Source organism: Zootoca vivipara, chromosome 1 (genome assembly GCF_963506605.1).
Source record: "Zootoca vivipara chromosome 1, rZooViv1.1, whole genome shotgun sequence".
NCBI classification, from domain to species: domain Eukaryota; kingdom Metazoa; phylum Chordata; class Lepidosauria; order Squamata; family Lacertidae; genus Zootoca; species Zootoca vivipara.
This window is the reverse complement of record NC_083276.1, coordinates 33,239,856-33,266,387: the sequence shown is the minus strand read 5'-3', so window position 1 is coordinate 33,266,387 and position 26,532 is coordinate 33,239,856. Positions and strand designations below refer to the sequence as shown.

At 41.8% G+C, this 26,532-nt stretch overlaps 3 protein-coding genes across 3 annotated transcripts in view; all 3 read right to left on the bottom strand.

Moving 5' to 3' along the window:
* Positions 1 to 240: 240 nt before the first annotated feature.
* On the bottom strand, positions 241 to 6,983 carry SPTSSA (serine palmitoyltransferase small subunit A). The gene is made up of 2 exons (XM_035109572.2): positions 6,803 to 6,983; positions 241 to 1,434 (listed from the first exon to the last, which is right to left on the bottom strand). The coding sequence occupies exons 1-2, from the start codon at positions 6,903 to 6,905 to the stop codon at positions 1,331 to 1,333; spliced, it is 207 nt and encodes a 68-aa protein (XP_034965463.1). The 5' UTR covers positions 6,906 to 6,983; the 3' UTR covers positions 241 to 1,330.
* Positions 6,984 to 8,534: 1,551 nt separating this feature from the next.
* EAPP (E2F associated phosphoprotein) lies at positions 8,535 to 19,493 on the bottom strand. Its single transcript, XM_035109558.2, has 6 exons — positions 19,353 to 19,493; positions 17,343 to 17,524; positions 16,608 to 16,706; positions 12,420 to 12,543; positions 10,543 to 10,665; positions 8,535 to 9,179 (listed from the first exon to the last, which is right to left on the bottom strand). The coding sequence occupies exons 1-6, from the start codon at positions 19,424 to 19,426 to the stop codon at positions 8,903 to 8,905; spliced, it is 879 nt and encodes a 292-aa protein (XP_034965449.1). The 5' UTR covers positions 19,427 to 19,493; the 3' UTR covers positions 8,535 to 8,902.
* Positions 19,494 to 23,430: 3,937 nt separating this feature from the next.
* Positions 23,431 to 26,532, bottom strand: part of SNX6 (sorting nexin 6) — a 30,084-nt gene continuing 26,982 nt past the window's right edge. The window contains exons 13-14 of the mRNA XM_035109543.2: positions 26,437 to 26,522; positions 23,431 to 25,249 (exon numbers count right to left, since the gene is read on the bottom strand). Coding sequence (XP_034965434.1) covers positions 25,196 to 25,249; positions 26,437 to 26,522 — 140 coding nt within the window. The 3' untranslated portion in view covers positions 23,431 to 25,195. The remainder of the gene's footprint in view (positions 25,250 to 26,436; positions 26,523 to 26,532) is intronic.

The following is a 26,532-nucleotide window of genomic DNA, read 5'->3' as shown; positions in this document are numbered from 1 at the left end:
CTGCACAGCTGCTGGTCTCTCTCCTTTCTAGACCATCGTTGAAAGAGTATTATCCAGTACAGCAATACAGCGCAGATGGGGAGCCTCTGTCCCCCCAGAAGTTACTGGATTAAAACTCTCACTACCCCGACCATGCTGGCCAAGGCTGGTAGGAGCTGGAGATCAGCCACATGTAAAAGGCCAAAGTTTCTGCATCCTGCAATACAGCCCCCTAAAATTAATGTACCATCACATTAGGCATCAACTCTGCTTTCAGCTTTTATTTTGGGGGGGGAAAGAACCCACACCTTAAAAACTGCCATCTTACATTTCAGAATAGAAATCTGAAAAAAAAGCTATAAAAACTAAGACAAGACTTCAGCCTAGTAGACAGCTCCTTATTGCTGTGGTTTTTAACTCAAGTCTACATCAAACATTATATTTTGGTCATTTGGTCTAAGTATTCAAGGGTGTTTGAACAACAGTTACAATACAGGGTTCACAATACAGACATGATTATATTATAGCCAACTGCCACAGACATGGTCTTTGAACTCAGTCTATATTAAAATATGCTCCTTGGGAAATAAACAAACAAAAGTATAGTACAGTTAGAAGCTATAATAGCAGCTTTAAGATGTTATCACAAAACTCCAGATGACATGCATAAAATTAAGATTTTATGTTCAGACAGGAGTTGGGTCCCGCACTTTCCCTTTACAAAGTAGTGTTCCATATATGCAGTGCCAAGTGGTCTTATTCTTCTCCAAATGGAACAAAACATTTCCATTTATTCCTAAAGCAAAATAGAATGATACCAAAGTATTCTGTTGAACAGTCCAGATAGCAGTTAAAGCACCTGAGTTAGGTCTTACAAACAAGGTTTTGTAGGATTCCATGAATATATCCACATCTCCATATGAATCTAAACATTTTTCTTACAAAATGTTAGCTAGAAATATACCCAGTTGCACATATAACCCATACAATAGCAAAAGCTCTAAGCCCCATTTAATAAGATGATTTTTGATTAAAAATAGAAGGCAAAATGCACTCAAAGTTACAGTAAGAAAAGCTTTCACAGTGTAATACTGAGACTGTCACAAAGTTAAGAAAATACTGATATCAAAGGTACAAACAATCACAATGTTAATAGACAAATTGCTATACAAGGAATTTTTTTGTTAAGAAAGAAAATGCCACCAAAACCTAGGGCATACTGCATCCCTTAGTGATGACTATCAGCTGTGTACACAATCACGTCTTGCTTGTCTCGTCATCTGTAGAACTCCTTAATTGTAGATGGTCAGTTCTTCAGCTTCTGACTGGTCACTGCTTGATACATTCTTCATCATTGCACAATTTCAAAATAGTGCAATATTGCCATAATATGCTGAGGCATGAAAACATAGCCAGTGTAAAGTGCCATTCCAAGGATTGATACTAACATGGAATCTGAACGGCAGTAAAGGAAAACCACATATTGACAGTGTATTAAAACCACAATGCAAGAATGCTATAAAGCCATGTCTCAAGCCATATGAACATTTAAGTCTTGTACATAGACAACTGAATACAGAATATTAACTGGCAGCAACTCAGCGCAACATCGTAGTAACGAAGACTATACTAATTAAGAGTGCTGCTCTGGACTTCTTCAGAAGGTCACACTGAAAGTTGAATAAACGGTAATAACTACCTTTGGAAACTCAACCTACCGTAATCACTGAACCTATTAAGTTGAAGTATTTAGACTTAATTATGCCCCACTAACAGATCCAGCTTTTCAGTTAGGCCAAAAATATACAAAACCTGATTTGCTTACCAATAGCAATAGAGGAAGTCGCACAATATATTTTTCTATTTCTTATCAGTCGCTTTTCCTTTTGCACCACTTAAGAGGCTGAACAAACCAACTCTCAGGTAGAACTCAAGTTGGTACAAGGCCTAAGTTCAAAATCCCCAGGGGCCAATGTAACAAAAGTTACATTTATCTTGTGAACTGTCCCAAGAGCTACCGATTAAGGGCAGTATACAAATTTACCGTAATACAAGCTCCCACTCCCACAAAATTGACTCATACGCAACTGCATATATGTGTGGCGCTGGGAAGTAAATAAATACTATAATTCAATTCAAACCCAGAAATGGTGAGAGGTAGCCTAACAGCTGGTGTGGGGCCTAGTGCCACAGCAGAAGCTGCTTTCCCACATGTCCCCCAGCCTCCTGCTGGCCCCAGAGCTTCAATTCTAGTTGTGGATATTTTTGGATACAGTATTTTTTGTATGGATTGAAGAGAGAGTGGCAGAGAGGGAGTTCAAAGGGTTCTTTAGAGTGTGTTTCCCACTTTACGCAATTTCACTTACGCATGCAAGGGCCCAGAACGTAACCCGTGTAAATAGGGGGGGTGCCTGTAAATAATCCAGTACATAATAGCTTTGTCAGTATTTAAGTTCCTTCATGAAAGGAACTGAATGAAGCATAACGTAACTCATGGGTGAGTTCTGCAAGTAGATAGGAGTTATGTCACATTGGCAGTTAAAATGTATTCCACAAAGTACAGATGATCAAACACAATGGAAGGAACCGTTTTCCTATCCCCACCCATGCTGACTTCAGGAAAGAGAGGGAAATATGAACAAGTAGGACAGCTCTTCACTACAGGGCCCTCCAAGCCACTTGGGAAAGAAAAGGAGATTTAGCATCTGGAATGGAGAGCAAGTGTCACTTATCAAGACACCAAATTTTATCTGGGACAACCACCAGTTTCTGATCAATACACTAATTCCAAAGAGTAAACATTGGCAATATAGTGAGTCTCCTCATTTGCTAATTACCAGAAGCAAGCTGTAACTTTTCTTTGTGACCAAAAATGGCTTGTCCTGCAATGCACCATGTGGACTTGTGAGTTGCACACAACCATTTCACTTTTGTCTGGGTAACTTATGCACCAACAGCAGCATAGTATGTATATATCATATAATGATTATTTTTGCAGATATATTATCAATCAGTATGACAAAGTAAGCCAGTAATATAACAGAATACCACCATTAGCAAAATAATGACCTTCAGGGTCATCAGGTTTGAGGGAACTCTGAGGTTAAAGAGCCAAAATCATGTGGTATTCACCTTCCAGCAAAGCCAGCAGATGAAAGCACAAGAGTCTTTTAAAAATGAAGACTATGCTGTGTTAATGCCAATGGCAAAGTAGTCTGTAGACCAAAACTAGTGGAGCTATTTCACATAGGAAATTGGCTAGTGAGCCTACCAGCCGTCCCCAAACTAAGGCCCGGGGGCCAAATGCGGCCCAACTGCCTTCTAAATCCGGCCCGCGGATGGTCCAGGAATCAGCATGTTTTTACATTAGTAGAATGTATTCTTTTATTTAAAATGCATCTCTGGGTTATTTGTGGGGCCTGCCTGGTGTTTTTACGTGAGTAGAATGTGTCCTTTTATTTAAAATGCACCTCTGGGTTATTTATGAGGCATAGGAATTCATTCACTTTTTTTTCAATATATAGTCCGGCCCCCCACAAGGTCTGAGGGAAAGTGGACCAGCCCCCTGCTGAAAAAGTTTGCTGACCCCTGCCCTAGACTGTATCTCTAACATTTTATACAGAATACTGTATACTTTCATAACTGAAATTAGTGGTAAACTATCATCTCTTATTTGAACTAATGGACCATTTGAAAATTTGTTAGTAAAAAAAGGAAAGCAACAAACGATAAGCACAAATATGTAGCTGGAATGGTGCAATGTTGGAAAGCTCCATCACTCCTTCACCTTTTGTCTTCCAGTCCTAGTCACCCTCAACACACCCTAGAAGAGCTAGAAAGTTATTTTCCCTCCCACTAGAGTTAATCAGAGGGAAATTAGGAAACACTTGTTCATAGGAGAATCTGCTCTGACTTTACTTCACTAGTGGCAAATGGATAGAATGTATAGACTCTAGTTGTTGTTGTTGTTGTTGTTGTTGTTTAGTCGTTTCCGACTCTTCGTGACCCCATGGACCAGAGCACGCCAGGCACTCCTGTCTTCCACTGCCTCCCGCAGTTTGGTCAAACTCATGTTCGTAGCTTCGAGAACACTGTCCAACCACCTCGTCCTCTGTTGTCCCCTTCTCCTTGTGCCCTCAATCTTTCCCAACATCAGGGTCTTTTCCAGGGATTCTTCTCTTATCATGAGGTGGCCAAAGTATTGGAGCCTCAGCTTCAAGATCTGTCCTTCAGTGAGCACTCAGGGCTGATTTCCTTCAGAATGGATAGTGTCACAGTGGCCGGAGTGGACTACTTCAGAGTAACGACGCTACGCAGCTCTGCATTTTATTCTTTTATTGGTGCTGCGTATTTACAGTGCTCAAGTCATTGCTATTTACACGGAGTGATGTGGTCAGTCGGTTTCAGAACCTCCTAATGGCTTTTGGCGCGTCTTTCTCCAACACAAAAGCTTTGGCAGACCCATCCTCTTTCCCCTCCTCTTTCTGCGTAATTCCGGAGTTGGGGGGATGGGTCTCCCGCCCTTATTCGCCCCTTCCTGTCCCACCTGGGACCCTGGCTCCTCTACCTTGCCTGAGCCTCGGACACGACTTCCTGCTTCCCCACTGGAATCGGAACTCTCTCTGCTTCCCCCTGTGCTCGGGGATTGGCTTGAACTTAGGAGGGGAGGGACTTCGCGATATCCCCTGTCCCTCACAGATAGGTTTGATCTTCTTGCAGTCCATGGGACTCTCAAGAGTCTCCTCCAGCACCATATATATCAAAGACTCTAGTAGCCCTGTGAAATAGATACTACTTCACATCTTAGAATCATAGCATTGTGGAGTTGGAAGGGATCCTGAGGGTCATTTAGTCCAACCCCTGCAATACAAGAATCTCATCAGGCAGTTCCCCATCCAATTTGAGACTATAGCAGACCCTGCTTAGCTTTGCAAATGTGCTTGCACAATACAGTGGTACCTTGGTTCTCAAATGCCTTGGTACTCAAACAACTTGGAACCCAAACACTGCAAACCCGGAAGTGTTCATGTTTGCGAACTTTTTTTCAGAAGCTGAACATGCTCAGTTTTGAGTGTTACACTTCCATTTTGAGTGTCTGAGGCCTGTTCAGCTACTGATTGTGTGACTGCAGTACATTGTTTATTACTTTTATTTTATGGATCAATGGTCTCGTTAGATAGTAAAATTCATGTTAAATTGCTGTTTTAGGGGTTCTTTTTAAAAGTCGAACAGATTAATCCATTTTGCATTACTTCCTATGGGAAAGCACGTCTTGGTTTTGGAACACTTTGGTTTTGGAACAGACTTCCAGAACGGATTAAGTTTGAGAAACAAGGTACAGTACCACTGTATTGTTACTCTGACTGGCAACATAGCTTAGTGCAGGCATCCCCAAACTTCGGCCCTCCAGATGTTTTGGACTACATTTCCCAAATTCCCCGACCACTGGTCCTGTTAGCTAGGGATCATGGGAGTTGTAGGCCAAACCATCTGGAGGGCCGCAGTTTGGGGATGCCTGGCTTAGTGTGTCCTTATCATTCACAATCATAGCACATAGCGAGGAAGGAAGGGCTCTTGACCTTGTTTCTGGCACATAAACAGTAACATATAAGAAATATATACCCTTCATCTGTTTGCCTTGATCTCTCATGAATCACACAAAAGTTATCATGAAAGACAACACCTTTCGTCACAACAAATTCTCAACCTCGCTTTGAAATGAAACCCATACAGGAAACCATGATAACTACAGCCCCAATTGCCCACCACACTTATGTGATAAACCACCCTCAAATCCATTCACAAGCAGTTACAACAAGCAGCGTATCTTGTTTTCCTTGTTTCCCTAGCTCTGAAACACAATTGCCCAGACCCAAATGCTTTATAGTCCCAAGCCACAGCTACCGGTACATAAACGCTCAGCTGCACAGTGACCTAACACCACCTTCTAAACAGCTCTCCAAAGAGGTTTAACACAGCATCCCAAGCTACATGAAGCCTCTTACCTTCTGGAAAAGAAAAAACCCCACCCACCCCTCCCTGTTTAAATCCCTTCTCTCAAGTCACTGACAATCTTAAGGGGTCGTGCAGAACCACTTCAGTTACTACTCCAGAGCACACCTGGCTAAGGCGGATCCCAAGGACTCCCTCCGTTGACCAGAACTGCCTTTTCTCCATCATTCGCGGGGAGCTCTAGGTGAAACTAACACAACTCCTTTAAAACAGCCGCAAAACCGCAAGTACACAATGCAAAAGCCTTAGCTGAATCTAAGCAGAGACGTCAGCAGTCACTTGTTGGCTGCAGCAGCAGCGCCTACAAAACAAAAAAACCCAGAGCAATGGCGAAGTAAAAAGTGCACGGAAAGGGGGCAAATGGGGAGCTGCGAGGGTAGGGCGGAGAGAAAGAGGAGCGAGAAAGATTGAATGATTGACACACGCGCCTTCAGGTTTGCCACGACCTTCCAATCAGGCAGGAACAGGCCTGACCGACATCCCCATAAATATACATACATTTATTCCCACCACCACCACCCCAACCTGCATTGTGCAGGGCGACTCCGACCACTATACCCTCAGGCCCAAGTCCCTCCCGGCTATCTGCGCACCTCCGCCGCCCTCAGGAGCCCAGCGGCCTTCCCTCTCGGCCGAAGCCAGAAGGCCGCCGCCGTTCCCTCCCCCTGGACGTCTTTTACCTTCCCCTCCCGCCGGCGCCCTGCCCAGCCCGCGCCGCACCCAGTTCACCGCGAACTTTCCTGGCGGCGGCAGCGGCGGCGGCGCCTCTTTCCCCTCACGGCTCCCCCTTCAACCGCACCAGAAAGGATACTGAACACCGTCCGTTCCCAAGGCTCCAGCATGTAGAGAGCGGTGACCAGCAGGTACTGGTAATAGAGCCACGACATCTGCTTCCAGGCCGAGCTCAGCGCCATCTCGCCGGCAGCAGCGCCTCCGCGCGTCAGAGTGCGCCGCCCAGAGAGAGAGACGCACCCGCTCGAAAGGCGAGGCGGAAAGGCGGCCGGAGGGAGGCGGCCAAGAGGCAGGGAAACCCACCTCCCTCCGCCGATTGGCTCAGCCGCTCCTCGTGCCGCCCCGCCAGGCCGGGCCTACCCCGCCCCGGGGCGACCTACGCAAAGTTTTACCTCCGCCGATTCGTACCCCTTGAGACCGCCACTTGCAAGTGTGCCTCGCTTTACCCAAGCATGTGGGTAAGAGCAGGGTTGCGTCGGAGCGCTGGAGGCTTCGACTCTGCAAACTTCTGCAACTTTCATGGAGTTGCGAGGCTCGAAAGTTCTCTAAGAGCCTCCTGGATTAGGCCAATAGCCCACCTATGTTATGGAATCTTAAAAAGCATTGGAAGGGACACAGAGGGTCATCTAGTCTCAACCTCACGCAAGGCAGGGATCTCAACCAGATCATACATGACAGGTGGCCACCCAACCTCTGCTTAAAAATCTCCTGTTCCACTGTCAAACAGCTCTTACTGTCAGAAATTCTTCCGGATGTTTAGTTGAAATCTCCTTCCTTCTAACTTGAATCCATTGGTTTTGGTCCAGTGGAGGAGGAGGAAGTAAGCTTCTCCACCTTCCAAACGATGGACAACACAATTCCAAAATCTATTGAAACCTTCAATTACTAATTTCCAAGGCAGTTCACAAAAGATCATAAAGCAAAGTACTCAATGAACAGATAGATCCTTAGAAAGTTAAGTGAATTTTAATGTTTTAGTAGTTTAACTTTTTGTTATGCTTTAAAGCAGTGCTCCCCAACCTTTTTATCGCCGCGGACCAGTCGACGTTTGATAATTTTACCGCGGCCCGCTGAGGGGGGGGCGTTGATTGTTTATATTTTATTTAGATTGTTTTGATTTAATAATTTTAATTTAATTGTATTTAAATGTTCCTTGGGCGGCCCAGTACCAATTGATCCACGGACCGGGACCGGTCCGTGGCCCGGGGGTTGAAGACCACTGCTTTAAAGTATTGTAATTTTTTGATTATGTTGTTTATCTTTTTGTAAAATACTTTGAGGGCTTGTTACAATCAAACAGTGTAGAAATTTCATGAAATAAATAAAAGAGGCAGCACTAACTCAATCACTAACTCAATCACAAAAATAAACATACAACTGAAGTATACAGTCAAGAATAAAAGTTTTCACCTGGAACCTAAAAGACAGTAATACTTCTATCACTTCTACATATTATTTATTCCAGGCAAAGCTGCTTTTTTTTTTTACAATAGCATTTCAGCAATAAATTCTACCAACTAGTATGCATTTTATAACACATTCAAAGGTGTTTAAATTATAGTTTTTACACAGCCTATAGAAAAGGACTTAAACTACAAGAGTTTGATAGGTAAGAAACCAAGAACACCTCTGTGATTGTTTTTACTTGATATATGGAGGCTGCTTTTAGGAAGGTGTTCAGCTTTTTGGTGTTATGAGAGAGAAGGCAGTCTTGCTATGAGAACAAGATGGCCAACCTTAAATTGTAGCAAGAAACAAGTACACAGGGTTTCCAAAATATTGGGGTGAATAAAGAATGGAAAACAAAAAACAAGTCTTGAACAGAGTTTAGTGCTACCAATAACTGATTTACACAAACTAAAGCTCGTTTCTTACAGTAATGCTTATAACAACATTATCAGGCAGCCACGCCACAGACTATGGTCCAAATTCCCCCAAGATCAGAACATTTTAATTCTAAATAGCAGGATAAAAATATTTATATACATAAGAAACTGTTCTAAAAACATGAACTATGTACATAACTAAAGTTCACTTGCTTTACCAATACAGGGTGTGTGGCAAGGATTTAATTTCACATCAGATTAATTGTGTATTTGAATAGATGGTACAAATGAAACAGAACAGTCATTGGCTTTTGAATTTTATGCAAACTTAACCCAATGCAAAATGCTGCATCTTAGCAGTGGCTTGCTAGAACATTGAAAAAATGAAAGACTTCATCCTTATCTAAGACAGCCACTTCTGTTGAACATTCAGTACATTTTACTGGATGATATATCTCCTCCTCTTCCTGTTTTTCCAGACTAGCAATGGATTCACTACTCTGTTTAATTTTCTTGTGCCCTCTCTTTGTCTTTTTGTTCAATGGGCCTTTGTATTTCAGAATCTCTTCTTTGATAATGGTGCAATTCATGACAAACATTGCTCTGTACTGAGTTCTGTACGATTCGTGCCTGAAAAAAAGGAGAAAAGGAATAGGAATGTAATAATCTGTTGCTGAAAAAAATATTACAAAATTGGTGACCCAACATGTCCTGAATCCAGGAGATCTGAAGATTTAAGAAGCAAAGATGAAAGAGATATATCTAAATTTCAGTAGAGTAACCATAATAGCATAGCCAGAAAAAGTTAAGAGTATGAAGCATGTTTAAAACTATCTGGCTTATTTGACATGACCTTTAGTAGTCAACAAACGGTTCTATCTGATGAAGTGGATTGTCACCACTGAAAGTTTGTGTCATAATAATAACCATTTTGTCACTGTCTCCCTATAGTTTTCTAGTGGTTTTCCAGAATAACCTCTGTGACATTTAGCAATGGATGGGCCTATTCTACCTCGCCCCCCCCCCAAAAAAAATCACAACCAAAGTGCCTCAAATTAATATGGTCCCAATTAGCAACAAGAAGCCAAAATTAAAGCTCTTAGCTTAGTGCAGGAGTGGCTAACCTTAGTGCAGGAGTGGCTAACCTGTGGGCATCCAGACATTGGTGGACTTCAACTCCCATCAGCCCTCATCCCTGATCAGGCTGGCTGAGGCTGATGGGCACTAGAGTCCACCAACATCTGGTTATAGCTACAATAGAATGAAGTTGCCTTTTCAAATTCAGAAATCTATTTAAAACTGACTTTTATTATTAAATTTAAAAAGAGAAAAACAAAAAAAAAGCACTTCATGTCGGAAGTCACTGTTTTGCCGATACAAAGTAAATCCGCTGAACAAAAACTGTACATTTCCCAAGGAAAAAAATCCTTTCCCTCTGCCCCAATGTTTGACAACCAGTGCTGGATTTACGTATAAGCTAAACAAGCTATAGCTTAGGGCCCCACTCTTTTGGGGGGCCCCAAAAAAATTAAAGGGGAAAAAATATTGATGTACATTTCCAAAATATAAGATAAAAAACAAATAAAATAAAACCTACAGTACATACAGCAACAGTGTTTTGTGTTGTGTAGGCTCCTTTTTGTTGTGTGCAAATGGCTTTAGATACCTATTAGATCCATAAATTACCATTTGGCATATATTCAACACAAAAAATAGCAACAATTTGTTGTCGACAAAGGACAGCTGGACATATAAAGGGCCCCATTACCTTCAGTAGCTTAGGGCCTCACCAAACCTAAATCCGGCCCTTAGTTTACCTCTCTTTAAACATCGGGACAATATTCTGACAAACATCGCAGTTAATGAAAGGCAAGTCCATGAAAACAGGACAGAGATGGTTGAAATTACAGGGATGCTGTATGAACAAACACTAGCTTATCCCATCTGTGATTGCTGAACCTACATCACAAGTTTCTTAAGGCTCAAATATTACCTCTGGCAGTCAAGGCACAGTGTGGTCATGCATGCCGGACAATTCAAAACAGCGTCACTGCTGGGAATGGCAGGAAGTTTGGCTTGTGGCTGTTGTGAGTGAAGACTTCTTAACCTATGATACCTACAACAAGACAGTATATATATAGGTCAGGAGAAGCATTCTTACTGGTTAGGCATCTTTACTGAAACTGGTGTATACCAAAACTGCATGCCAGGAGCATGACAGTCACAAGCACTGCATGTTCTCAAACAGATCAGTATATGCCCTCCAATTATCTGAATAGGTATCCAAATGAAGTTGATGTTTATAGAAGTGTGTTCAAATGTAGTCAGAACATTAAGGTCTTCAAACTACCACAGAATAGCTGATAAAGTCCATTTTTGTTGTCAATCCTAGACACATGATTACAAGACCCTGTTCCAAAATGACAATCCCCAAATTAAAAGCTTGCATGCATTATCCCCATAGACCTGTATCTCTCCCTATTTTAACCACATTGCTTATATTTCAAATTATTTCATGCACACAGGGACAAACTGTTATGTTAATGCCAAATACAGTGGTACCTCTGGTTAAGAACTTAATTCGTTCCGGAGGTCCGTTATTCACCTGAAACTGTTCTTAACCTGAAGGACCACTTTAGCTAATGGGGCCTCCTGCTGCCGCCGGGACACAATTTCTGTTCTCATCCTGAAGCAAAGTTCTTAACCTGAGGTACTATTTCTGGGTTAGCGGAGTTTGTAACCTGAAGCGTTTGTAACCTGAAGCGTTTGTAACCCGAGGTACCACTGTACTGTACAGGGCAACTCCACATCACTCCAGGAACATATGCAGACACCACCATGAAAAAGGTGCTAACATGGGTGGTGCCAACACAGGCAGAGCCAATGACTATGTTTCCTTGATTGGTCAAAAGGAAAACCAATGCTTACACTTGAAGGGACCCAGAAGAAAAAGCTCCCACCAAGCTGCAGGTACAGTAAATGCTAATCAGACTTAAGTTCCTCATACATGTCTGGCAGATTAACAAGTAGCTATATAATATGATGTAGCTAATGTAGTGTATGCTTTGAATGATTGTTATATATATATATATAATTGACAGATAAGAGAATTGGAAGTCCCTCTTTCTTCTCTTCTCTTTTTTAATTTAGTTGTTTTTATTTTAAACGTTTAGAAGATGAGGGGCCCTGTGTGGGAGGCAGAGTAGAAAGGATCTTCCAGGGTAGGAGGCTGGGAGAAGAAATAGAAGCTAGGAGGGTCTGCTTTACTCTGTATGGATGAAGGGATACGATATAATTGTGATAGAGGACTTTTGTATTCATCCCCCCTTGCCTTTCTATCTCTTGATCTTTCTTTTTATTTTGTTTCTTTTGTTTAGATTAGTTTTACTTTTATTGTATTCTATGTTGAAATTTTTCAATAGAAATATTTATTTATTTTAAAAAAAGTATTAAATTCCTCATGATCCCATCCCATCAAATGTTTGAGTGGAATTTTATCATAGAGTGCCTTGCAGAAGTACCATTTGTTCAATTACTAAACAATCTAACAACAGTCAGTCAATGATTTTTCCCCAACATAGTAATGTGATAATTCCCACTCACTTTAGAGAAATGTGCAGGTGGGAAACTGAGCATTAAGGCTCATTTGATATCCATATAATTAGAAACAAAGCTGCAACAATGTCAGAAAATCAGGAATGTATAGAGTTAACGTACAGGCAGCCTGCTGGATCAGACCAAAGGCTAATCCAACATCTTGTTCCCACAGTGGCCAGCCAGATGCCTATGGGAAGCCCAGAAGCAGAACCCGAGTACAAGACCACAAACACGAGTATTCTCATGACTCAAATTAAATGCTCAATTTCTTACCCCCGTCTCTTCCTGTCCACCCACGCCTGGTCTCTGTTGTCTTCTTCTGGGTCATAGAACAACTCATCATTAGTTGGAATTCGGCGCTGCTGATGTTTCCTTTTTTTCTTGGCTTCTGGAGCAACTGTTCAAGTTCACACAGGTAAAGTTAGAACATACACCCCAAAGAACAATTCAGAAGCCTATTTGGTAATGCGCCTCTCTTTCAAAAGTTGCATGCTAACAAGGTGAATGGCACTGCCATGAGGGGAGAACAGCCTGAAGCTGTTACAAGATGTGCATATGAACCCACGTGTGTGTATCTTCCTATGCACACTCCCAGTATTAAGCTGAGAGGTTTTAGGATCTTTTCATCAGTTATAACATTTGTTTGTTATGAATATGTGTTTACCCTTAACCTTGTGCCCAGAAGAAATTCACACAAAGGGAGGAATAAAGAACGATTGGTTGATTACTTGAAATGGAAGTGGCAGAATCTATGGATGCTGCTTCAGACAGCAAAAGTGCAATATAAGCAGGCAGCAAATCTAACTGCACAAACACTTAGATCTAAAGAGTAAAAGGATCCATAAATTTTCCAAAAGCCTGAAGAAAGTGAGCATGACAATGTGGTCACAATACCCACACTAAAAGGAAAGTAAGAAAGGGAGGCAGGGAAAGTATACCTGTCTGGAAGCAAAATGTGATATACAGTGAAACTGAGTTCCTTGAGTTCCTTTTAGTGCTAACAAAGCATTGAAGTCTGGAGTTTTTGTACTATTTTGAGCCAATGCATTCTAATGGAGTGGGGTGTATTTTAGATGAGTGAACTGTCACAATACCTTTATTTCTTAGTTACATTTTTATTTTTATATAAGTTCATGTTTGCTAGTTAAAAGTTTCACTTCACTTATTTGCAATTGAAATGAGGTGTCCTTGTTAAACACAACTAAACTGGTTATCCTTTTTGGCAATAGGTGTTAATTAAGTTTGCTGTGCAACACAAGACTACTGTGTTGATCTTTAGATAAACAATTGAGAGACCAGGGTGTTTCAGGATTGCTTTCCAGGACACATTTAAATAAAGACTGGTGCAATGGAAAATTATTGTTATTGTTTCATTTATATGCCTCCAATCTGTCTGGGTTGCTCCAGCCACTCTGGGCAGCTCCCAACAAAATTAAGAACACAAAATAGGCCATAGTGGGGAACTCTTTTTATTATCACATTTATTACCACAGGAGTTAATTCAGTCCATAGAGCATGAGACTCAATCTCAAGGTCATGGGTTTGAGCCCCACTCTGGGTTAAAGATTTCTGCGTTGCAAGGGGTTAGGCTAGATGAGCCCTGTGGCCCCTTCCAACACTACAATTCTATGAAATGTGGAATACTTCTGAAATCATGCCATTTATGTAGAATGTAAAGATTTGGTAGAGGCATTTGTCAAGAATCTAAAATAATAATAATAATCCTGCCACAACAATGAATGCAATATTGTAGATAAATATTTTATTACAACACATTCTACATTTCTAAATATATTATCTTATCCAGCTGTAGTCAGATAATCATATATTGGCCTTAAAAGACAAAGTATGAAAAGGGCTTTTGTCCACACACATACAATCCCTTTTGTTTTTTGAGATATGAACCCAAGAAGCCTCTAATTAACTTGATTCCCTTTTTTATTTTAACTGGGAAACTATGTTAATTAGAGGTGTCTTGGGTTCATTGCTTGTACGATGAGAGAAAGAGCAAAGCAGTTATGTGTCAGGACCATAGCTGCCAAGTTATCCCTTTTTTACAGGGATTTTCCCTTATGCTGAATAGGCTTCCTCGCGAGAAAAGTGAAAACTTGGCAGCTATGGTCAGGACAAAAAGCTCATCTTTATCTCTGCTTATTAAGCTGAGGTGATTATGTGACCCAAGATAAAGTACAAATGATATCCAGAGACCAATGACTAAGTGAACTCAAGGAGGACATTTACCATGGTGTGTGAGGATGCAGGAAATTCATTCATCTTTCTAGAAGAATGAAGGCATTTAGTAGTCTCAATCACAAGGTCAGCTGCCTTGACACCAAATAGCATCCGTGATGCGAGGCATTAAATAGCTTATTTAGTAGCTTTATGTACTACATCAGGAGGAACTACATCAGGAGGAACTATGAACTGCATCAGGAGTTTACTACATCAGGAGGAATTCCTTCATTTGTCCAAAGATCTCTTTAAGGGAAGGATTAAACTGGAATAGAATCATAGAATTGTAGAGTTGGAAGGCACCCCAAGGGTCATCTCGTCCAACCCCCAGCAATGCAGCAATTACAACTAAAGCATCCATGCCAGATGGCCACCCAATCTCTGCTTAGAAACCTCCAAGGAAGGAGAGTCCACCACCTTCCGAGGGAGTCTGTTCCACTGTCAAACAGATTACTGTCAGAAAGTTCTTCCTAATGTCTCCTTTCTCGGGACCATTGGTTTGGGTCCTACCAAAACTGTAGATGAAAAATCTACAGCTTTCTTTTTTTTAAAAAAAATATTTTTATTAATTTTCCAATTAAAACCAATTATATCACATTCAATATTTCAAATTATACACATATATATATCAATCAGACCGAATGTTATGCCAAATCATCTAAAGAATTTTTTATTTGGGTTCCCATGCTTCAAGAAATTGGGAATTCCTCGCAACTGTCCACTGCCGTCTTTTTTCTAAAGTTCAAATCGTCCTTCAAGTTCATAATAATCCAGATCTTCCCCTTACAGTCACATAGATGTTTTCCACTTTCACGATTGTTTCCCAGCTGCTGATATAAATATCAAACAAAGTCTCACAGATGTTCTTTCTCCTGTGTGAGTTAATCAGTCCAGCCTCCCCATAAATCTTCTTAATGGAGCTCCTGTTGCGTTGAAGCAATTCGAAGTAGCGCCATCTTAAAAAGCTCAAATCACTTTCGCTTTTCTCTCATAGCCATGAAGATTTACGATCATTATAGAATTTACAGCTTTTCCAGGCAGGAGACCCAAACATCAAACCATAGACTCTTGGTAAATTAATGGATCTCCTTGCCCTATAGCTGAACTTAGCTTCAGGTCGCTGCTCCAATTTAAAGTGCGTCACAGCTCATAAATCCTCCGAACGCATTCAGAACTCCTTCCGTCCGACTAGGGGGGGGGCTTTTCTCATCGGCAACTCCACATCTTTAAAAAAATATGCTCAGTAACAACAGTTATAAGGTTCAACTCACACAGTCTTTTGCTTCTCTTTCACTCCAAACAAGCCAGGACATCGCGTCCGGGAAGGTACGAGGCAACAATATGAAGAAAAAAAATAAAATAAAAACTCACTCCCCTTATCGCTCCGTCCCCATCAATCCTTCTTCCAGATGCAGTACAATCTTTGACTCCTCTCACTCGGCAGCATAAATTTCTCAGCAGTAAACAGCGCTTCTTTCCCTCCTTCTGAAGTATGTCCATAGATTTAAGCCTAATTATCTTCTTTAACCATGGAAATCCCCGCCATGCAGATTAGCGTCCGGGAGTCCTGGCCCTTGTAAGTGCTCAGCCCAAGCTCCCCCCACTCCAAAAACAGTCGGAGTGGGTCTGGGGGCATCGCGGGCCAGCGGCCCCTCTCCGTAACCCCCGGAGAGGGTAGGGGGTTGCCATTTACTCCCCTAGCAACCGCCAAATTCCTTACAAAGGTCAGAGAGATGGAAAACAAGTCCGCCATTCCTGCAGGCGGAAACCGGAACCTCCGAAAAATCTACAGCTTTCTAAGCAGCTAGCATTGCCCCATAACCCACCAAAATGGCTACAAGGAAACTAAAAAGGAAATTGTTTTCCTAGAACAATGCATATTATAGAAGAGTATTTCTGCATTGCAGGGAGTTGGAACACCAAAAGGGCTTTCTCTGTGGTAGCAACGTCAGAGAATGAATGTGGAATATTCCCTGTGCAGATAAGCACGTGGTGACAGTCAAATGCTTCTGCCAACAATTAAAAATATACCGTATTTTTCTGTCTATAAGACGCCCCCATGTTCTGCTGTTCAGTTCTTACAATCAAACAAGTCAAAGCTTCAGCATATTATTACCTTTTGAGAGCTCACACATTGGAAGTCTTGTGGATAAAGGAAATACACCAAAAGCAGAAGTGAATTTTGATGCAGGAAGCAATAATAATTGCAGTAAATAACCAGTTATTTACCTACTTTGTCTTCATCCTCTGAATCAGAATCAAAATAAATGTCATCGTAGTACTTTGCAGGGGAACCTGTTCCAGATTGTCCAGCATTTGACGTACTGCCTGAGTCACAAAACGTAACACAAAATACGTAGTCAACATGGGATCAGTATACAGAAAGAGATCTAAATTTTCTCTTAGGCTGCAGGCCTGCACACATTTACCTGGGAGTAAATTCCTTGCATACAAGAGCCCTGCAGTTCTGCTTCAGAGATGACTAGGAATTTAATATCTCGCATTCCAATAGTAGCCACTGCACTCCAATGAGACTCTGACTACACAGGTTAAACTTCTTTATACCTCACTCAAAATGAAAAAACCTTCCTCTTTGAAACTAGGCATGAGGTGCTTTATCTCTCCCTTGTGTCTCATCAGAAGCACCTCACACATCCTGAATTAAGTGTTGTAAGGCAACCTTCTCCAACCTGTTGTCCACCTCCAGGTCTTTGGACCGCAACTCCCATCAGCCTTTAGCCAGCATGGTCAATGGTAAGGAATAATGGGAATTGTAGTGCAAAACATCTGGAGGGCACCAGGCTGGAGAATGTAGCCTGAAGGGGATGGATTTGGCTGTAAAGCCTCTAAAGGGGGAGGGGAGTGAACTGAAGCAGCAGCACAAAATTGAAAACAGTCCAGCATAAGATGTGCAGGAAGAGAGCTGCCAGCAAGTTCATATTTTCCCACAGTTTAGAGATTTACCTGTAAGCTGCGATTTCCACTTGCCCTCTATATTTTTCATGGTGGAGTCCAGTTCTGCTTCCATTTCCTTTTGGAATTCATCTTCACTTGAAGATTCACTTTCTCCGGTCAGACATTCCCTTATTAGTTTGCGCTTCTGATCAGGGGTGCCATGCAAAAGCACATCTACTTCATCCTCAGAGCTAAAAGATGATAAAAACATTGAAGACCGTCATTCCAAGATAAATGTGGCAAGTCCATTACAGACACAACAAAAGCAGGGTTCTTTTTAAATACTGAGAAAATGATTTTTTAAAACTTAGAATTGAAGAAGTTTACTGATATTAACTCTATAGCAAAAAAGTTAGGTGTGTGTACTATACACTGTACACAGTGACAACTGGGGTGTATGGAGTGTTGGGGTGTGGTACATCTTGTGGGGGGCGCCTTTGGTTCTCCACCCTGCAACAGCAGCCACACTTCAGGAATGGCTTCAATTGGCTGGCTAAACAAAGTGCAAGTAACCAATCTCAAATTCTCAGTAAGTTAGGACCTTTCCCTGCATGTGAAGACAGGCTCCAGCAGACTGAGGAAGGTAAACAGGGAGTGTGTGATACAGTTAAATTGCTTTGTATATTAACAACAAACCACAACCCAGCACAGAGTTGTGTTTTTAAGCTCATTAATACCAGTGGCCAAATCTGGCATCTGGTTTATTATTAGGAAAGTAAAGAAGGCCAAGGCATTAGACCAGGCATAGGCAAACTCAGCCCTCCAGATGTTTTGGGACTACAACTCCCATGATCCCTAGCTAACAGGACCAGTGGTCAGGGGTGGTGGGAATTGTAGTCCCAAAACATCTGGAGGGCAGAGTCTGCCTATGCCTGCACTAGACCTTGCCAATTAAAGTCATCAAGTCATTGTTCCTGTTTGTCTGCAATAATCTCATCACCTCCACCTCTGAGTTTGTTCAGTTGCCTTCCTCTCAACACACAAATAATCTTCTTTTGTTTAGGACCTGAGACAAAGTGCTCCTGAGTACACAGAAGATCTCATTTATACTTTCCTATCTATCTGTCTAGATGTGGTCTAGAATCTGGTGTCTTGCACCTCAGCCTGCCTGCCTACCTATCTAGGTCAGCTGCATCCCCAGATACATTTTACAGCATTGCAAAGGTTGCTTGTATGTCAGGTACCCACCTGATTCCATAGTCTCAGCTCTATTTTAAGTTGCTTCACTTAGCAGCTGGGAAGCACACACCCCTCCTCTTATTAAGGGATGAAGGCTCCACAGAGTGCATTCACTCTCAATCTAAGTTAAATGGCTACTAAATGGAAAAATAATAGTTATGGAGCCATGGAAACACCCATGTTTCACTATTTCTACAGGGAGAAACAGAACATGGGAGTCATTGGAGAAATGTGTGTGTGTGTGTACATGTAAATTTGATAATAGCCAGACACTGCCTACTTATGTTTGTAAATTTAATGAACAGCAGTCTTTATTTACGTGAATACAAAGCTGACCCTAAGAACTGTGACAACAAGTGCTTTTTTTCTGGGGGTACGCAGCGGTACGCATACGGCCTAAACATTTTGTGAGTCTAAGTCTGGCCTCATTGAGGGGCAGTATTTCAATATGAGTAGGAAAATGAGAGTACCCCAAAACATTTTTAAAGAAAAAAGCACTGGTTACAACAGAAGAATATTCCCCAATATAACACCGAGGGGCGATTCTTGAAACTTGAAGCCCCTGATTTTTATTTTTATTTTAAATAAAACCATAAAGAAATATTTGGAGATCTCAAGCGGAGGGGAGTTTTACCAAACCAAAACCCAGGTGAGGATAGAACACCCTGACCATTTCTTTTGGAGCGATTTCAGAGATATTATCCATATTAACGTACAGAGAGAGCAGGAGGAAACTCCACCCCCTTCACACGTCCAATTACGTCCACACTAATCCCCACCCCCGCAAACACAGAGTGGAAAAGGATAACCCGCCTCCCCTAGATATATATATATCTAGACCTGCTCTGCGCCGGCTCCTCATCGCTCGGCTCCTCGATCACATAAGGGTCATCCTCCTCCCGCAGTCGGCTCATGGCTGCCCCTTCCTAACAAGCGATCCCTACCCGCTTCCTGCCACCTCGGTCCATCAGGAAATGCTTTCCCCGTCTCTTCCGGTTCCGGCAAGTTTGGCACTGGTTCTTCGTCCGACCTCCTACAACGCTTACAGCGAGCGTTCCAGGGGGACCCCGCCAGCAGCAGTGGTCGTTCCGGCGTCCCGTTTTGTGCCACCCGATCTGCTCAAAGGGTGATCGTCTCATGACACGTGCAGTCCGCAGGATTCATCTATCCACGATAATTTCCAAACGCTGGCTCTTCGAAGTCTAAGGAATCGGCTTTCCCCACTCCTGTGGTTACCAATGTAAAAGAGGACGGGGCCGGGCTGCTGTGAACTTCCATCGTTTGATAGAGTTGCAGCAAGCTTAGTTTTTCCTCTCCAAGCTCAGTTAAATCCATCTTCTCCGGTGCTTTATGGGGTAGGATGCCCACGTCCATATCTTGACAGATGCATCGTTTGGAGAAAAACAATGATATGCAACTTAAGCATTTCACTTTTATTGCAGTGTGCTGCTCCTAGCCCACTAGAAAGGTTCACTTTCCGCACGCCATACAGTACTGTACATGTAAATGGTTTCTCGCTTGTGTGGATTATTTCATGTTGAGTAAGCGTTCCTCTATGAGTGAAACACTTTCCACGCTCCCTGTGTGGGTATTGTGACGTATATTTAACTGTGACTGATACCTATGTTTCACCGTGCACTAGTCATGTTTTCCTGCTGTACCGAATGGGTGAATGGGTTTCATTTCCCCATTTTTCAACACACTTCCTACATGCTTTTGAGATTTACAAACGTCTCTCTGTGTGCTCCATGCTGCACATTTTCTGAATGCACCACAGATGGCTCCCCCCATAATTTCTTACTGTTTTGCCTGTTACCTGTTTTGTGGGCTGGGGAAAAAGAAATGTCCTTCAAATTGAAAGGCAGAAGCCGAGAATCTCATTATGGATCAAGTCCAGTTCTCTGCTATTCTCATTTTACCATTTCAAGCATCTCCCTGAGGTTAACTTCTGAATATGCTAGTCTCAAGACAAAAACACGAGCCCCTTCCTGCTGCATTTCCCACTTCTAGACTCTAGTCACTAAGCACTGGTCTGTTTCTTTGCACTCATGGAGGATGTGAAGCAATTGCTGATCATGGAATGGGGAGAGGAGGTGGCTGGGGAGCAGATGTGTAATGTGCAGGGAGTCCCAGGGCCCAGCTGGAGAGGCTTTAAAGGCCACATTTGCCCCCCCCCAAAGGTCTATTTAGTCCAAGAGCCTTACAGGGGCCAACGAGATGCCGATAGCGCAGAAGCAAGACATAAAGGCAACAGATCTCTGCTCCCTCTCCTCCCAGAGCAAAAGGACCCTACAACACAGCTAAGCATTTACTTGCTGATTTCTCCCCATCTACGAGATCCTGAAGAAAGAGTTATTGTCCTTCCTAACAGGAACCAAAGACTGATTTGAGGAAAGATACATTAGTTACTTTTAGGCACAAAGCCCCAGCCTTTTCAAATCAATCCTTGACCTCAAAGCCAATAAAAAGGATTATCCAGATCCTATAAATATGCACCACATGACTAGTAGAGGACCATGTGGTCACCACTGTTACAAGGTGTGTGTTGGAATCCACACATGTCCAACCCTCACATGTACACCCACTGCCAAAAGGTTGAGGACCTTTTGTTGGAATTTACAATCTGTGTTTGTTATGTGTTTACCCTTAACCTTATGCCCACAAGAAGTTCACACACAAGAAGAATAAAGAAAGATTGGTTCATTACTTGAAATGAAACTGATAGAATATTTGGATGCTGGCTGGTGTTCTGATCAAGGAAAGCAATAGCTCCATCCTGCTCTATTTTGCCTTGATGAAACCATATCTGGAGTACTGTGTCCAGTTCTGGGCACAGCTGTTTAAGGAGGATATTGACAAGTTGGAATGTGTGCAGAGGGCAGCCAAGATAACCAAGGGTCTGGAAACGAAGCCTTTTGAGGAATGGTTGGGGGAATTGGGTGTCAGGAACAGTGGGAAGTGCACTTTAAGAGACTTGAGGCAGGCAACACAACTTATTAGTTGATCAGGTGAAGATCATCGGGCTTGTTTGGTCTGGGATGAGGTGTGTGACCACTCTGCTTGATTAAGCTCAGGACAGGTGAGGATCACATGCTTTGTTAAGTGGAGAGAAACAGTTGCTCAGCTGGAGCAAGCTCAGGTGCATCAAGTAAGATTGGGAGGAATCAAACAGAAACAAGGTTTGAAATGCCGGTGTGAAGCACTATTGATGGACTTCAAACCTCTCTCATTGCATTGGACCCGAGCCTGTGTTTGACCATTGGACTGTCTGACTCCTTTCTAGCATTGCCCTTGGGACTGTTTGAAAGTTCGAAAAGCATGCCAAAAGTGCAAGCATGCAGTTCGAAAGCATGCCAAAAGTGCAAGTAGATAAATAGGTACCACTCTGGCGGGAAGATAAATGGTGTTTCCATGCGCTGGCTGCTCTGTTTTCGGTGTTCTGTTGCGCCAGAAGTGGCTTAGTCATGCTGGCCACATGACCCAGAAAAACTGTCTGCGGACAAATGCCGGTTCCCTCAGCCTGTAATGCGAGATGAGCGCCGCAACCCCTATCACCAGCATAGTTTGAATAACTGTAATGGGCATTTACAGGTGACTGGAAATGTCTGTCCCTATAATAATAAAAATAATGTCATATATTATTTATACCGTGCCCATCTGGCTGGGTTTCCCCAGCCACTCTGTAAAAGTCTGAGGCACCAGAAAGTAACTGAGCACGAGTGCTTTTCTGAACCCTCCACCCACACTTAGCAGCTTTTAAAGGGAAAAGCATCACTAGCCCCCCCTCCTTTACAGAATGCAGGAGGAGGGTAGGTTTCAAAGCATGTTTTAATAAATCCAAAAAAAGATTCTTTTAAAAAGCTGAAATGTGAACCATGCCCTGTATGTGTATGCTAAGTTTGTGCTACCCTTAAATAAATGGTAACTTTAAAAAAAGGAAAAGTTAAAAGGCCAAAGCAAAAATATAGTCAACTAACACTCCTTCCAAAGGAGCCTGGGGCAGCAAACACATGTAATACTATTAAAGCATCCTCTTTATCCTCATTTAGCACTCTCTTGTCTTGTCACCCAAGGGTTAAACCACCTTCCTAGATGGTTTCCTGCTACTAATATATTTAAATAACTTCTTACTGTTTTTAGCATCCCTGACCACTTGCACTTCTTGCCAAAGTTTGTGTTCCCTTTTTCTCTCTCTCCATGTAGACAAGACTTTGGTTTTTGGAAGGAAGCCTTCATGCCTCTTAGAGCTTCTTTGACTCTGCTTGTTAACCACACTTGTGTCTTCCTGGCCCTCATAATACCTTTCCTGCTCTACGATGTACACTCCAGTTGAGTTTCTAATACTCTAATATTGTTTTTAAACAACATCCAAGCATTTTGGAGTGATTTGACCCTCTGGACTTTGCCTTTCAACTTCTTTTTTACCAACCTCATTATGGGGACATTTCCTCTTTTGAAATAAATGTGACCGTGTTGGATCTCCTTGGGAATTGGTCATTTACATGTATATTTAATTTAACAACACTATATTCACTGCTCCCAATTGGCTCAAAACCACATATATCACACACCAAGTTCTGGGCACCACTCAATATTAAGTCAATGGTTGCTGCCCATCTGATTGGTTCCAACACCAACTGTTCTGGGCACAGTGACTTCAGGTATCTATCATTGTCATGACTGCTTGGCCACCATGGTGTAGACACTGGCAATCTCAACACTAGATTACTGCAATGAACTCTTATGTGGGGCTTCTCTTGGGCTCAACCCACAAGATGCATCAGTTAAGTTGTTGACTGAGGTACCCCATTCACATCCTATATCTCTGCTGAGGGACCTGCACTGGTCACTAATGTGATACCAGGTGCAAATTCCAAGGTTTCACTTTTAGTATTGCAAAATAATAAGGAAGACACAGTATAATATAGATTTTTTTTATTTTGTTCACAGAAGATTGAGACAGGGAATTATTTGCTGCTGCTTAATAAGTTCTAGGCCTCTGCCAGAAAACATGTAGCTGTCTTATACCAATTATAGTTTATTCTGACTGGCAGTTCTTCAGGATCTTGGGCAGAGTGTTTCCCCATCACCTCCTAATCCAGGCTTCCTCAACCTTGGCCCTCCAGATATTTTTGGCCTTCAACTCCCATGATCTCTAGCTAGCAGGACCAGTGGTCAGGGATGATGGGAACTGTAGTCTCAAAACATCTGGAGAGCCGAGGCTGAGGAAGCCTGTCCTAATCCTTCTAACTAAAAATGGCAGGAATCGAATTAGAATATTCTTGCATGGAAAGCATGTGCTCTGTTCTAGGGCATGTGCCTTCACCAGAGGGTGGATATTAGCAGGCTATGAAAGGTGTGGTGCCAGGAGATTCAAGCTTCTGTCTTCAGAGGAGACAACATAACCTCCTCCTTCGGTACCATGCAACTTGTGGAAATGCTTTTTTGGCTTTAGCCTTCATCTAGGTAGAATGAGAGGGCTCCAGTACTTTTAAGAATCCTTACAGAAGGGTGAATTTTGCCTTGTATGGGCTTTTCCCATCACTGCTGCAGCAATGAGGGAAACAGGATTTGGTTAACAACAACAACAAAATCTTCCTGTTCACCCCTTTAGAAATTTACAATAGGTTCAAATCACAATCAAAATCCAAGCTGAAGTTTTCACACAGCTTTTAATACACAACTCTTTATTTTCAAGCTGAAATCTAAGCCTTACTGAGCTATACTGTAAGGAAGGAAGTCCTCAATGGAAAGTGTCAGGTTGTAGCTTTAGCCTGTATTCCTACAAAACAGTAATCATGTATGAAACAGTATCTGTCATTGAAATTCTACAAACTTGCTTATTCATTTCAGTGGAAGAAGTTTCAAACATTCCTTCCTTTGTGCATGGAGAGCTGTTCTTTCCATAAAGAATGGAGAAACTCAAATAGGGGTTCCTTGTGGGCTTGTTACATTTTATGGTATTTAGGAGGGAACTGACAAAATTAACACCTGAGTATGAAGTGAAGAAAATTGTAAATTCACAAGACAATGACTACAAAATTTTAGAAAAAAATCACTGATTTCACAGTTTATTTTACAATAATTGGGATTAGTCTACAAGTTAAGGCAAACATACTAATGCATTTGCTTTCTTTTGAAGTCCTATTATAAAGATTACATAAAGTTTGCTCCAAAATTTCTAGGAAATGTTTGTTATTTGAAAAAAGTTAAGATGCTTGATAACATTATGTGGAATAACCAAGACAATGCTTATAGCAACAATATTCAAACACCTAGTGGCAATATTTAATCCATTTGAAAACTAATTGTTTCAAATCCTCAACTTCAGAAGTTACAAAGGTAGTAAGAGTGGCAGCAATATTTAATACTAGCTTTAACATGAACATAATTCTATTGGCTACTTTCACAAAAGAAAAAAGACCCAAAATTTGGTTTTCTGAACAATATGAACATACAATGATTAAATTAATGTGTAAATATTTGTGTATAACAACAAGTATGCTGTTGCTTCATATGATCTGGAATTATTCTGGTGGGCTTAATGCTTTTGGGCAGAGGGGGAGCTTGTTTATGTGTCCTTTTTCAATCAATTTCTCCAGCAAGTTGTAAATGTCAATTCAAAGTCAGGAAGTAAACTCCAATGGAAGGCAGCCCTTATTAATGGGAGGACAGATTCAGGTTTATGTATCTCCATTTAACACTGACAGACAGCTCTGCAACAGCTGTAAGTTACCCTGTAGTAAGAAAAAGAGCATAAAACAGAAGTTACTGCCTTTCCTCAGTCTTCTATAGTTCAAAATCTATATATTAAGTTAAGCTGCAAATCCATATAGGTTAGCCTTTCCTAACGTGTTGCCTTGCAGATGTTCTGGACTAGAACTCCCATCATCCTTGTCCACTGGCCATGGGACACAGCTTGTAATCACTCCATTCATTCTGTATCTTCATTAGTGCACTATGGCTGCCGCAATAATCACGCCAGAGTTGCATTGTCACTACCCTGGCTGGAACCCGGTCTCTGAACAGCCCCAAACATTTCTCCACATTACTGGGGTGTCTGGATTTCCCATTCCAAGTGCAAGTATTTATGCTGCACCATGTTAAGATCAATTTTAAATCATGAACACAAAAACCTTACTAACAGGAAGACAGAATTTTTCCATACAGTTACAACTGATTCAAAGAACACACTAAAAAAAAAACTGAGGCGGAATAAGAATGTCAAGTATGTAAGCATAATTTGCCTATTAACTATTAGCCTTTGCCCATGAGAAAGGTCACTGTTCAAAATGCGTGAGGAATCTTGAAACAAGTTGCTACTTTCAAACGTAATCTTGAGGCCTCTCCCTTTTTGGGGTGACGATGCCCCCTCACTAGCATATCAGAACCAAGTAACACCAACCAGTGACTCAACTTAAGTAACATGATTCAAAAGCATAGATGAACTCTCTCTTGCCATTACATAATTATGCAGAAGTGTTTTGTTTTGTTGTAAATTAGAGGCATCTCTCACTTTTTGGCTAGAATCTCTGAGGCACATAGCTTTTGTATGAGGGCAGAGAGCAGCACCTCCAAAATTTCAGCTTCCTTCTTTTTATTTTTAAATAGTGGGTGCTGAAAGGCCCCGAAAAAGGACTTCCAAAAGAGAACATGGTTCTCAGGTTTTCCCCCATCAAAAAAACTGTGGATACAGATGCAAAGTGGAACTAGTGCTCCAATACCTCCATTAATTTCAGTTTAACTTGCTGCCTCTTAAGGCCCATCAGAATAACTGCCTTTCTAATTCAGGGTGCAGTCCTAAATGTTTCAAAGTTACTATGTTACTTTCCCACTTTTATTTTTTCGGTGGAGTATCTATTCTGTTAAATTAAATTCTGCCATTAAGTGTAAGTAATTAAGCTAGAAGGAAAAATATTACCACCTTAGCATGCTTTAGTTCCAATTCTGCCAGTTCTACTAGATTCTTCCGGAATGCAGCAACTCTTCTAGTTTTAAAGTCTATAAGTTCTGGAGGAAA